At 41.0% G+C, this 12,825-nt stretch overlaps 1 protein-coding gene across 2 annotated transcripts in view; it reads left to right on the top strand.

Annotated features, from left to right (window-relative positions):
- The window catches only part of TRAPPC9 (trafficking protein particle complex subunit 9), a 522,236-nt gene that overhangs the window by 49,675 nt on the left and 459,736 nt on the right, over window positions 1-12,825 (top strand). For both annotated transcript variants that reach the window (XM_068525830.1, XM_068525829.1), the window contains 2 exons: window positions 5,057-5,178; window positions 9,003-9,128. In XM_068525830.1, coding sequence (XP_068381931.1) covers window positions 5,057-5,178; window positions 9,003-9,128 — 248 coding nt within the window. The remainder of the gene's footprint in view (window positions 1-5,056; window positions 5,179-9,002; window positions 9,129-12,825) is intronic.

Below are 12,825 nucleotides of genomic sequence, written 5' to 3'. Positions count from 1 at the left end.
TGACCCAAGATATGATCCATACTGGAGAATGTTCTATGAGCACTTGAGAAGAAAGTGTATTTTGTTGTTTTTGGATGGAATGTCCTATAAATATCAATTAAGTCCATCTTGTTTAATGTGTCATTTAAAGCTTGTGTTTCCTTATTTATTTTCATTTTTGATGATCTGTCCATTGGTGAAAGTGGGGTGCTAAAAGTCCCCTACTATGATTGTGTTACTGTCAATTTCCCCTTTTATGGCTGTTAGCATTTGCCTTATGTATTGAGGTGCTGCTATGTTGGGTGCATAAATATTTACAATTGTTATATCTTCTTCTTGGATTGATCCCTTGATCATTATGTAGTGTCCTTCTTTGTCTCTTGTAATAGTCTTTGTTTTAAAGTCTATTTTGTCTGATATGAGAATTGCTACTCCAGCTTTCTTTTGATTTCAATTTGCACGGAATATCTTTTTCCATCCCCTCACTTTCAGTCTGTATGTGTCCCTAGGTCTGACGTGGGTCTCTTGTAGACAGCATATGTACAGGTCTTGTTTTTGTATCCATTCAGCCAGTCTATGTCTTTTGGTTGGAGCATTTAATCCATTTATATTTAAGGTAGTTATCGATATGTATGTTCCTAGTACCATTTTCTTAATTGTTTTGGGTTTGTTATTGTAGGTCTTTTCCTTCTTTTGTGTTTCCTGCCTAGAGAAGTTCCTTTAGCATTTATTGTAAAGCTGGTTTAGTGGTGCTGAATTCTCTTAACTTTTGCTTGTCTGTGAACGGTTTAATTTCTCTCTCGAATCTGAATGAGATCCTTTCTGGATCACTGAAAGGTCTTTTCAGATCCTTTATCCATTTTTAGTTCAGTTATTTGTCTTTTTATTATCGAGTTGTAAGATTTCTTTTTATATTGTAGATACATGTTCCTTATCAGATATATGGTTTACAAAAATTTTCTCCTATTCTGTGTGTTGTTTTTTCACTTTGTTGATGGTGTCCTTTGAAGCATAGAAGTTTAAAGTTTTGATGAAGTCCACTGTATCTAACTTTTCTTTGTTGCTTGTGCTTTTGGTGTCATATCTAAGATCTGAGGTATGTTAAAAGCAATTTAATTCTTACAGCAGTTCTAGGAGATAGGTACTGTTGTTATCCCCAGTCTATAGATGAGGAAACTGAGATGCAGAAAAGTTCATTGACTTGTCATGGGTACAGCTGGTTAGTGGTGATGTGGGAATTCACACCCACACATTTGTCTCCAGCATCTGTTCTCTTAACCACCATACTCTTATCCTTTCTATAGGAATAGTTAATTAAAAAGCCTTTACTTCTTTGATTTCTTATTAATTTTTTCTCATTAGGGACCTCATCTCTTCCTTTATAATACTTTGCAGAACTCAGTGTAGTTTTATTTTAGGTCTAATGTAGGCGGAAGCATTGCTATCAGTTAATACCGCATTACTTACCCTCCAGTGATGATTGTTGCTGATTGACCTAATAAAGTCATACTTAACTCTTTTCTGGTCATTACACTAAAAGAAGAGTCATGGCTACAGAATGCTCTAAGAAAGTATATGATTTACCTTATTTTGCTAACCAATGAAAGAAAAACCCCAGTGTTGACATAGGTTGTAAATTTTCCAGAATAGGGTCATTGTCTTCCTTATATTTCATTTTGTTTGGTCACAGTGTCTAGATAGTGCCTTATTGTCTGGCAGATTAGTTAGAGCATGGTGCTCATGAATCATTGTAATGACAGAATTTTGACAACAGTATCTGTTGTTTCACAAGAAAAAAGATAATATAGAAATACTGCTGAGATTTATTTTAAAAGCCTGGAATTTTGAGAAGAGTTCCACAAACCATACAAAGGTATTTTCATTAATTTTAGCTTTATCTTAGACACGTTATGGTTACATAGCAGAGCAAATTTATGAACTAGATTTGACAGGAGAAGTGTAATATTGATTATTTGTTTTAATTAAAATATTATGCCTTGGATAAAGTAATTTAGTACCCATGAATGAACAAAAATAAGTTTGCATTTATATATGACACGGGGGCAGCCTTCCTACATATATATGTTTTGATCTGTTTTTCGGAGTAATTTTATAACTTTTCAACAATGTTCTAACTTTACAATTCTATTTATTTTTTGTTATTATTTTTTAATATTAATTTTTTAAAAAATTTATTTATTTATTTATTTATTTTTGGCTGCGTTGGCTCTTCATTGCTGCTTGCGGGCTTTCTCTAGTTGCGGTGAACGGGGGCTACCCTTGTTATTCTCCTCTTTTTATGGTTTTGCCTTTCTTTCTCCTGCATCATTTGTCTCTGTTTTATTCCTTCTTATTTCTTTTTTTTTTTAAATTAATTTATTTATTTTAGTTATTTTTGGCTGCATTGGGTCCTTGTTGCTGCACGCGGGCTTTCTCTAAGTTGCGGCGAGCTTAGGCTTCTCATTGCAGTGGCTTCTCTTGTTGCAGAGCATGGGCTCTTAGGTGCGCTGGCTTCAGTGGTTGTGGCTCACGGGCTTAGATGCTCCGCGGCATGTGGGATCTTCCTAGACCAGGGCTTGAACCTGTGCCCCCTGCATTGGCAGACGGATTCCTAACAACTGTGCCACCAGGGAAGTCCCATTCCCTCTTATTTCTGCTTCATTTTACTTTTGTTGACTTTCCAGCTTGTGCCTCCTATACAGTTTTGCACATAATAGGAACTCAGTAACTTTCTCTTGAATGAATTATTAAACTGTTGTTGGACTGATACTGGGGAGCCCTTGTGATGATTTTTTTTTTTTCAGCTTTTCCCCACTTCTTAACTATGCTCTTTCTTTTCCTTTCCTCTAGCCTGGGTTTCAGCCTGCCTGTGGCATTGATTTTTCCTGTCTATAGACTCCTTGTTTCACTGGTTCACAGTAATGTTACATGTGGGCTGTCAAAACTTTATAGGTGTCAAGAAAGATCAAATCCATTGCATACTAGTATTTTTAGAGTGTGTTATTCTTTTATTGAGTGAAATTAAATCATTCTGACCCACTAAGCTCTCCCGTGAGCTATGCTCTTTTTACCTTCTTACAGGTTATATTCTTTCGAGTTTCTGTATATGCTTTTCTCCCCCCCCACCCCTGCCTCTGTACTGGAGTTAAGTAAATCATTAAGGGAACGCCCATTATCAGTGGTGTCTTTTTTCTTTTTTAAAGATGGAGGGAACATTTGCTCCTTCTCCCTGGTTGGGGCTTCTTGGATGAGGTGAGGTACCATAGGAAGAATGAAGAGCCCACCTCATTCTGACTCCCACTCTTTCCCTTCCATTCTCCAAGGGAAAAGAGTAAAATTCAACAATATGAGGACACATTATTAGAGCTAATGAGATAAATCAAGATAACCTATCATCTATGAAATATTATTTCATGCCAGAAACAAAGGTATTGTAAACATGAAAAACACACAAAGCAGGATAGTACTGTGGTTAAAAATATAGGCCCGGGTTCGAATCCTGCTCTGGAGCAACCGGCTCTGTAATCTGGAGAGCCAGTAGGAATGCTCAGCCTCTTTAGGACCTGTTTCCTCCCTTGCAGAAACGGGGCTCACTAGGAGTCCCCCCCCGCATAGCGCTGCCATGGGTTGTAAATGAGGACACGCATGGATGTCCCCACATAGGTTCTGATTCCTCGTTAGTGCAGAATAACATAGCTTTTGCTGTGATGGCCTTATGACCACCCAGTGTAGATTCTCAGTGCTCCAAAGGGTTGCCTTGTGGCTTGGAGATGGACTTCTCAATTCTGTAAGGACCCAAAGATTGTGTCGTTGGGCCTTGCTGATTTGAATCTATTCTTTAGAAAGTAAATATTTTAGATTTTTTTCAGGCATGCATGCCCTTTTCTTTTATTATTTGTAGTTCTACCCTCTTATCTCTTGCTGTGATTTTTCACAAAATCTGTAGAAACACAAAATCCTAAGCCACCTGCCTCTTCCCAGTTCTCTGTTATGGTTCTTTCTTCCCTGACTAGAAGAGGATTTTGCATAGGAAGTGTTCTTTGTTTCCCTTTGCTTAGAGTCTCTCTGTCCGTCTGCCCAGCTTTCACCTGTCCATCTGTCCATGTATCTATCCACTCATTCTTCTGTCTTGTTCCAAAAAGCATTTGAGGCAGCATACAGAATAACAAAATACCAAGTGAGCAGGTGAGAAAATAGGACCAAGTTTAGACAGCAAGGCAAGGAGATGACCTTGTGTGAAGGTTGCGGGCCGTGTGAGACACACCCTTTGCCCCGTGAGTTCTAAGATCAACGGCAAATGTGTGCCTGAGTCTCCCAGTAGACCTGAGGGAAACAGAATTTGTCGGAGATGCTCAGTGTCCCTGAAATAAACAAGTGGCTTAGGAGAAGCCCAGCTTTTCCTGCTGTGGGGCCTACGAGAGTATTTTTTGAGTGTTCTCTGAAATCAAAGAGTATTTCATCTTTTTTTTGTCAGAGTTCTCTGTGTAGTTGGTTACATTCTATAAATGGAAATGTCTCCAGAACCCTTGCCCCTGTGAGTTTGATGGCTAGGGAATTAGGTGGTTCTGCTTATTGACAGGGGTTGGCCAGAAATAGAAAATGACAGCCTCAGAAAGGATGCCAGTATTTGTAAGTTATGTTTTTTTAGTGCTGTATAGTTCAGAAAATACTTTCACATAGTTTATCTCCATTTGAGGGTGCAGTGTGGTTTCTTGCTAGCATTAAGAGAAGAGCTTACTGCTGGGAGATAATGCGCACTGACTGCATTGCTGTCAAGACAACTAAGCTAGTTATTATAGACATGTTACTTTTATATAATGCATTTCATGTTCTTTAATAAAAAGTTTCAACAGGGAGGAAAACTTATTCTGAGTTAATTAACATTTAATACAGTGCTTTGATGGTAAGACTATTATAGGGAGTGTATAAGCTGTGAAGACTTTAAAAATGGTTTCATTATTTAAATTTCAGTTGGGAATATTCAAGCTTTATCTTACTTGTGCCCTTCTTTTAAAGTAACAAAGAAACAAGACGGAAAAAGCAAAAGATTATTTCTTTTCTTCCTCTCGGTTTGCAGGTGCCCTCACCACCAATGGCATCAATCCAGATACCAGCACTGAGATTGGACGGGCTAAGAACTGCCTTAGCCCTGAAGACATAATTGACAAATACAAGGAGGCCATTTCCTATTACAGCAAGGTGATTTTACTCTGTAGATCCTTTATGTGACTGTGTTGTTTTAACCAGAAGTTCCTGTTTTACATTGTGTAATGCTGCTGCAGTATCTCCTAATTATTTGTTTCTGTAAGTATTCATGTATTATTCCCCAATGCATAATACTATATGCCTAAAAATGGTTTTTGTTGATTAAAAATAATGTATATTTAATTTAATAAGTCTGAAAATAGGAGAAAAAGAGGCTATCATAGCCCTGCTACTCAGGGATAATGTTTAAAAAATTTTTTTTAGTATTTTTTATTTAAAAATTTTTAAAATTTTTTGGCCGTGCTGCACGGCATGCGGGATCCTAATTCCCTGACCAGGGATCGAACCTGCATCCCCCGACTTCAGTGGAAGCGTGGAGTCTCAACTACTGGACTGCCAGGGAAGTCCTCAGAGATAACATTTTTTAAAAAAAGTTAATTAATTAATTAATTTATTTTTGGCTGTGTTGGGTCTTCCTTGTTGCGCGTGGGCTTTCTCTAGTTGCGGCGAGAGGGGGCTACTCTTCGTTGCAGTGTGCGGGCTTCTCATTGTGGTGGCTTCTCTTGTTGCAGAGCACGGGCTCCAGGCGTTTGGGCTTCAGTAGTTATGGCATAGGGCTCAGTAGTTGTGGCTCGCAGGCTCTAGAGCGCAGGCTCAGTAGTTGTGGTGCACGGGTTTAGTTGCTCTGTGGCATGTGGGATCTTCCCGGACCAGGGCTCGAACCCGTGTCCCCTGCGTTGGCGGGCGGGTTCTTAACCACTGCACCACCAGGGAAGCCTGGAGATAACATTTTAATATCTATTTTCTGTTCTTTTTGTCAATGTATTATATCATCTAGATCATAAAATGGTGAGCATTCTGTACTTATTTACTGTGTGGAGACCTACATTTTTCATTTGGCAGATTATGTGTTTTTCTGCGTTATTGAATCTTCACTTTTTCACTCTTAGAAAAAATGTTTGAACATTCTTGTACATATATTCTTTTGTTCTTGTATGAGTATTCCTTTAGTTAAGATTTCTGGAAATTTAGTCACTGGATATGACATTTACATTTATCATAGGTTACTTTCAAGTTACTCTCCAAATTCCTTCTCCAACAGGGAATGAAAAGATGTAGAATTACTCATTTAACCAATTCTCTATTACTGAATATTATTTTCCTTCAATTTTTTTTTCCACCATTTTAAACAGTGCTGTGATAAATGCCCTGATGGATAAATCTTTTTGGACTGATTTTTTTTTTAAAAGGAAACAATTCCCAGAAGTGGACTTGAGTCAAAAAGTGTGCGTATATTTTTTAGAGTTTACGTATACATTGCTGTATCGTCCTCCAAAAAGCTTTATAATAGTTTGTTCTCCCACAAACAGACACTATCCTTTTAAAATATTTGCCAATACGGTGAGCGAAAGTAATTTTTCATTGTTTTAGTTTGCACTTGATGACCAGTGAGGTATTGAACATTGTTCATGTATTAGCCAGTTGCATTTTTAAAATGAATTATCCGTTTTTGTCCTTTGCATACATTTAAATTAGGGAGCATTTCTTATTGCTTTGTGATAGCTCTTTGTAAGTCATGGATATTAGCTTCTTTTCTGCCATCGACATATATTGCAAATCTTTTTCTTGATGTTGCCTGCCTTTTGTTTATGAGGTTTTTCATTTTGGTTGTGGTCAAAAATGTTTTTAATATAGTAAATCTTTTCCTTATGGGTTTTCTCTTTGGTTTTATCCTTAGAAATACCTTCTTAGAGAGCTTTTCTGCTGATCTGCTGACACTTTGTAAATAAGACCTAAGAAATTACTGGCTATAAAATCCTTATTGTTATAGGTTGTCCTCGAGTTCCCTGTGTATGGGATGCTAAGGCTATATAAGGCTAGATCTGAACAAAGATAGGAGGATTGTCTGTGGTGCTGGACCTCCCTAATGGAATGGGATTTCCACCTTAGTTTTGGAGTCAGACAGACCTGAGTTCAAATCCTGCCTTCACCAATTACTAGCTTTGTGACCTTGGCCAAGAAACTTTACTTTTTGGGACCCTATTTCCTTTATCTGTAAATAAGTTCCGTATTTATTTTAGGGGTTTGTTTTCGAATTAAATGAGATAATTCCCTCATTTATTTCTAAAATATTGATTGCATAGTTCTATGCTGTTGCCTTGGTAGATGATTACTAGGGACTCAGCAGTGAAAAAGGGGGCCCCTGCATCAGAGAGCTTATGTTCCAGGAGAATGCTTGTAAAAGACTAGGTATGTAGTAGACTTTTAGTAAATGTCCATTCTTTTCCTAATTCCCATTGATTCTGTATATCTTTCTACTAATATATGAACAGTTTTTTATGAATGCAATTTAAATTTCATTGTAATATTTAAAATATTTAACTATAACCAAAATATGTGAAAAAAAACCGAGTTGACTTCTATTTTCACTTCAGTAGAAGTTGTTTTAAGAGTTTTGAAGGAAAGGAAATAATTATATTTCAATGGAATCAAGTCCCTGTTAGATTCTTTTTGTTGTGTCATTAAATGGTATATAAAATTGATAGATTTTGACTTCAGTATTGGTAGTTAGGTAAGTATAGTTTCTTTTTGTGATGTCTTTGATAAATTACATGTAATATATCACAAATTCTGTGCCTGTTACATATTGGAAATGAGGAAACAGTGGAGACCTGCTCTTTCTGGCACAGTAATTTCTTTTTCCACCTTACAAATAATGTTCGTAAGAAACATGGGCAATTAGATATTTTTGCTTCTTAATAATTGATAAGTGGGCAGACTGCATTTTCATGAGCGGTTATGCCAGGCAGGCCTTGGGGTCTCAGCAAACACTTGCTGGAGGGCGGCTGACTCCGCAGCACGCTTAACGCCTCAGTGAGTGTTGGTGGGGGTCTCTCGGCCTCGGGCGCTCTTCAGGCACCAGAATACATGGATTTACCTCCAGAAGCCTCTTCCCCAGCTGCAGGAAGTCTTTTCAGATACATCAGATGAAAACCACTCCAGCTTGGGATAATTAGGAAAAAAAAATAAAAAGGGCAGAAGAACAGGGAGCATGGAGGGCTTCGAGTTGGGGCCTTGGGAAAGAGGAAGGCACAGAAAAGGGGGGCCTGGGCTCCAGAACCAGCTTCTGGGCCTGTCCCCGCGTCTGAGCCACACAGCTTTCAAGTGGGCAAGGGCAGCTCTCCTGGCTGGATGTCACCTTGTGCAGAACTTTGAGAGGTGAAGGTGAGATTGGAGAAGTTCTTGCCGGGATCATTACTGAGTGGCTACGTGAAGTCCACGGTACCTTTTCTGTTCGTGTATCTTCATTTGTCCTTCCTCTCAGGATCTGAGAAGCAGGAACAGGTAACTCAGAGAGATAACCAGAAAGACATCAAACGTGCTAAGAGAGGACAGATATAGTGATACAAGGAGCTAGAACTTTTGTAACAGAGTAACATGAATTGACAACTACTGCATCAAAGCTGCAGGTGTGAGAGAGTCTAAGAATGTTTTCGAGCACGAGATTAAGTGGAAGTGAATAGCAAAGTTTCCACTGATAACATTTTGAAATTTTGTAAAATATCCAGCTACTGTTGGTTGTATTACTTGAATGAATGCAAACATATCTATATGGGCATTTATAGGTTCATTCAGTCCCACCAACCCCTTTTGCCCCCTTAAGGGATAGACTTTCTCAAACACAAACTCCCCCCCCTTGGGTGGGCGGTGCTGCAGCTCCTCGTGTGGGGATGTGCTGCTCAGTGTCACCGAGTCCCTGTGGTACAGACTGCACGATCTGACAGAAACACCTCTCCTCTTCTCTTTTGACCCTACAGTATAAGAACGCCGGGGTGATTGAGTTAGAAGCGTGTGTCAAGGCCGTCCGTGTCCTCGCCATTCAGAAGCGGAGCATGGAAGCTTCGGAATTTCTCCAGAATGCAGTCTACATCAACCTTCGACAGGTGGGTGTGTGTCCTCCTATGAGTGGAAGAATTAACGCGGTCTTCCTGGAGCTTATTCACCAAAAGACCATCTGATTTTGCTGTGCTAGCATTCAGTATGGCACGGTTAAAACGCTGGAGTCAGAACTTGAAACTTTGATTAAGGGAGCTGTTTCACCTCTTTGTATTACAGTCTTTTACCCTCAAAATTCAGATTTCTGTTCTTTCAAAATTTTTTTTGATTGGAGAAACAACTTGGCTCTCACCAGCTTTGCGACCTTGGACGACAAGCTTTATGCCTTGTCACCTTACTTTTGTCACTTGTGAAGCGATTCCATTTGTGACCCTATCTGGGTTGTTCATGTTATAAAACATGAAGTTTGTGAAAGTACTTTGTACAGCTCCTTTTACACCTAAGGCATTCCACAAATATTACTTGAATCTGGATGTGTTTTTAATAAGACAAAGTCATCAGAACATTTAGTTGCAGGTTGCTACTGCAAAATCCCCAAATCAATAATCTAGCTAAACGTCTACAATCTGTCTAATCTACCTTGGATTTTTATGGCCAGGGCAACCAAGACTCAAAAGTGAAGCAGTTTGGTTAAGGACTCAGGACTAGGGTTAGAATACAGGTACTGTGATCGAGCAGATCTTTACTGAGCATGGCATTGTGCTGGGAGGGGGCGTAGAGGTGGAGAAGGCAGATTCTTCTCTCATTGAGCTGACAGTTTCGTGGCAAAGATAGACATTCACCAGGTGAAGAACTTGGAGTTTATTCTAAGAACAGTGGGTTTTGAAAGAAAGGTCTTAAAAGCATGGGAATGATGGGATCCCCTTTGTCTGGAATAGGGTAAGCATGGTGATGGAGGCCAGGTGGGAGGCTCTTGAGGCGTCCAGGTGGGCAGTGTAGGTGGCTTCACCTGAGTGGTGGTGGGACGGTCAATGGAAAAAAGCCAACAGATCGAAGACATGTTTAGGGGGTGAAAAGGAAGGGATTAATGACGTATGTGAGGGCGGACAGAATAACGCCCAGGTTTCTGGCTTGATTAATTAGGTAAATGATGGTCATGCTGTGCTCGGAGAAGGGAGAGCTGCAGAGGGAGTTTGGGGGGAACGCTGATGGATTCAGTTGTGGATATAATGAAAAGACTGTTAAATATGTGGGTCTGGGAGGCTCAGGTGAGAGAGAGGGTAGTGGGTGGATGGGTGGAGGGGAGGGGAGAGAGACTTTACGATCATTTTGTATTTTGAACATATAAGAGAGAATGAGTAATAAGACACACATGACTATCATCTAGGTTTAACATATTAACATTTTGCCATATTGACTGCAGAGGTTCTTGATTTTTAAAATAGAAATAAAGCAATGGAGTTAATGAACATCTTAGAGTTGATGTGTATGCTGCTCATATATATTTTGATACCTCATATGTTTATAACCACAATCTATAAAAAGTTAAATATTTTAGCGTAAGAGTTCAGCACAGCGACTCGGAATACGCACTGCTGGGGCCTGAATCTGGCTTAGCCCCTTGGGTAAATCAGCCTCTCTGTGCCTTGGTTCCCTCTTCTGTGAAGGTTGTTACTGCACCCCCCGGACCCTCCCCACAGCTAACTTCCTAGATGGGACACTGGGAGGGAGGCAGCTGAAGGGAGTGAGAAGTGGCAGCTGCCAGCCTAACCCGGAAGGGGAGACAAAAACAGAATCAAGCGAATAAACCGAGTACAAACAAATAAACCAAAAAGAGAAAAAAATCCCACAATGTTTGGAGCCACTTAGTGTACGGGAAACAACGCTCTGTGGGCTCAAAGCTGCTGAGCATGGCGGTATCACGGGTGGGAATGTGTCGTCAGGAAAGGGTTGAGAAAAGGTGTTTCGGTTTCCCTTGACGTTTCTGGTAAAGATGGGCAGGAAAAGTGAGAACCCACCACTTGACGGGGAAGCTTCAGTTTTATGGGAAACTGACCGAAGGGTGGAAACCAGCCGTCAGCAGTGCTGGCAAACGAACGGACATCTGGGTTGGATCCATCACTCACCACGATTTCCGGGTGGCCTGCTGGGTGTGAGCTCTGAGCTGGGCAGTACGTGTGCAGGGATGACCAGGGTGTAATCCCTGGCTCTTAGGCTGCTGGTCCAAAGAGCAGCCCTGGGCACATGCAGACCTAGTGGGACAGCTCGGGATGCGGCCCGGGGACCTACTGTGCTGAGGGTGAGAGGAGGGCTCCCCTGAGGGGTTTCCCTGCAGAGAGCGGAAGCAACCCACCTACAGGGGCTGAAGAGCCTCTGAGCGGGGACCAGGTGCGAAGGCGTGACCTGACTCGAGCACGGAGGGCTTGGGGAGCCGGAAGTCGTTTGGTGGCCTGAGCGGGTTTTGTTGCCGAGGGACAGTGGACGGAAAAGGTGCTTAAAAGGCAGACCTGTTATAGGTCGTGAGTGAAAGTAAAGAAACGTGGACCTGTCAGGCAGGCACGAGAGAACCCTGTGGGTGTGGGGATCCCAGCGGGGGCGTCATGCTGGAGTGAGGAGCAGAGTCACGGGCTCGTGCGCAGACCCCGCTTTGCCAGTTATTAGCTGCGTGACCTTGAGCATAATCCTCCATATCTCTCGATATTTTCATCTGTAAAATGATGGAATAACAAACTCATGGTGATCAGGAGTAGTTTAGTTCAGCTGCTCTGTGTCTGGTCCTGTCTAGTGTTGCCCTGCAGTGACCCAGCAGCCGCTCTTATACTCAGGCCAGAGGGCGTGGAGGGACATCTGGGGGGCGGGGGGGGGGGGATGCTTTTAAATTTAAAAGCATTTAAAAGCATGCTGAAGGACTGCAGGCAGTTTGGTGGAGGGCTGGGTGTGGGAGGGACTTGGAAGACTTAGTGTCCTAAGAATTGCTCGCCCTTACGGACCAGAGTTGGCTTTGCAAATTAATGTTGAACATTTAGGCTTTTGGCGAAGCTGTTTTCACAGGTGGGTATGTACACAACATATTTTATAAGATCAAATGCTTTTATTTAATGTGTGGGAATTTGCAGCTGTTGGGAACAGCCCCTTCTCTGTTGGCCTTGTCTTCATAGAACACTAGGGGTCAGCAGAGCCGCGCGGAGGGTAAGTGGCCCGCCTTGCTGCAGCGGGTTTGGGCCTTTAGAGTTCTCCCCAACTCGATGCTCTGCTGGAGTTGACTCATCTCCATGTCTGGTTGCCAGCTGAGCAGACAGCAAAATAATGAGTTCTGGTGGGATTTTTCTTTCTTTAATTTTAATTTTTAATTTTTAAATTAAAAAAAAATTTAAATTTTATTATTTTTTAATAGATCTTTATTGGAGTGTAATTGCTTCACAATACTGTGTTAGTTTCTATTGTACCACAAAGTGAATCAGCCATATGCATACATATATCCCCATATCCCCTCCCTCTTGAGCCTCCCTCCCCTCCTCCCTATCCCACCCCTTTAGGTCTTCGCAAAGCACCAAGCTGATCTCCCTGTGCTATGCGGCTGCTTCCCTCTTCAGTAAGTGGTGCTGGGAAAACTGGACAGCTACATGTAAAAGAATGAAATTAGAACACTCCCTAACACCATACACAAAAATAAACTCAAAATGGATTAAACACCTAAATGTAAGACCAGACACTATAAAACTCTTAGAGGAAATCACAGGAAAAACACTCTTTGACATAAACCACAGCAAAATCTTTTTTGACCCACCTCCAAGAGTAATGAAA

The sequence above is a fragment of the Eschrichtius robustus genome, chromosome 17 (genome assembly GCF_028021215.1).
Source record: "Eschrichtius robustus isolate mEscRob2 chromosome 17, mEscRob2.pri, whole genome shotgun sequence".
Classification (NCBI taxonomy): domain Eukaryota; kingdom Metazoa; phylum Chordata; class Mammalia; order Artiodactyla; family Eschrichtiidae; genus Eschrichtius; species Eschrichtius robustus.
The sequence above is the reverse complement of the archived record's forward strand: the minus strand, read 5'-3'. Positions and strand labels throughout refer to the sequence as shown.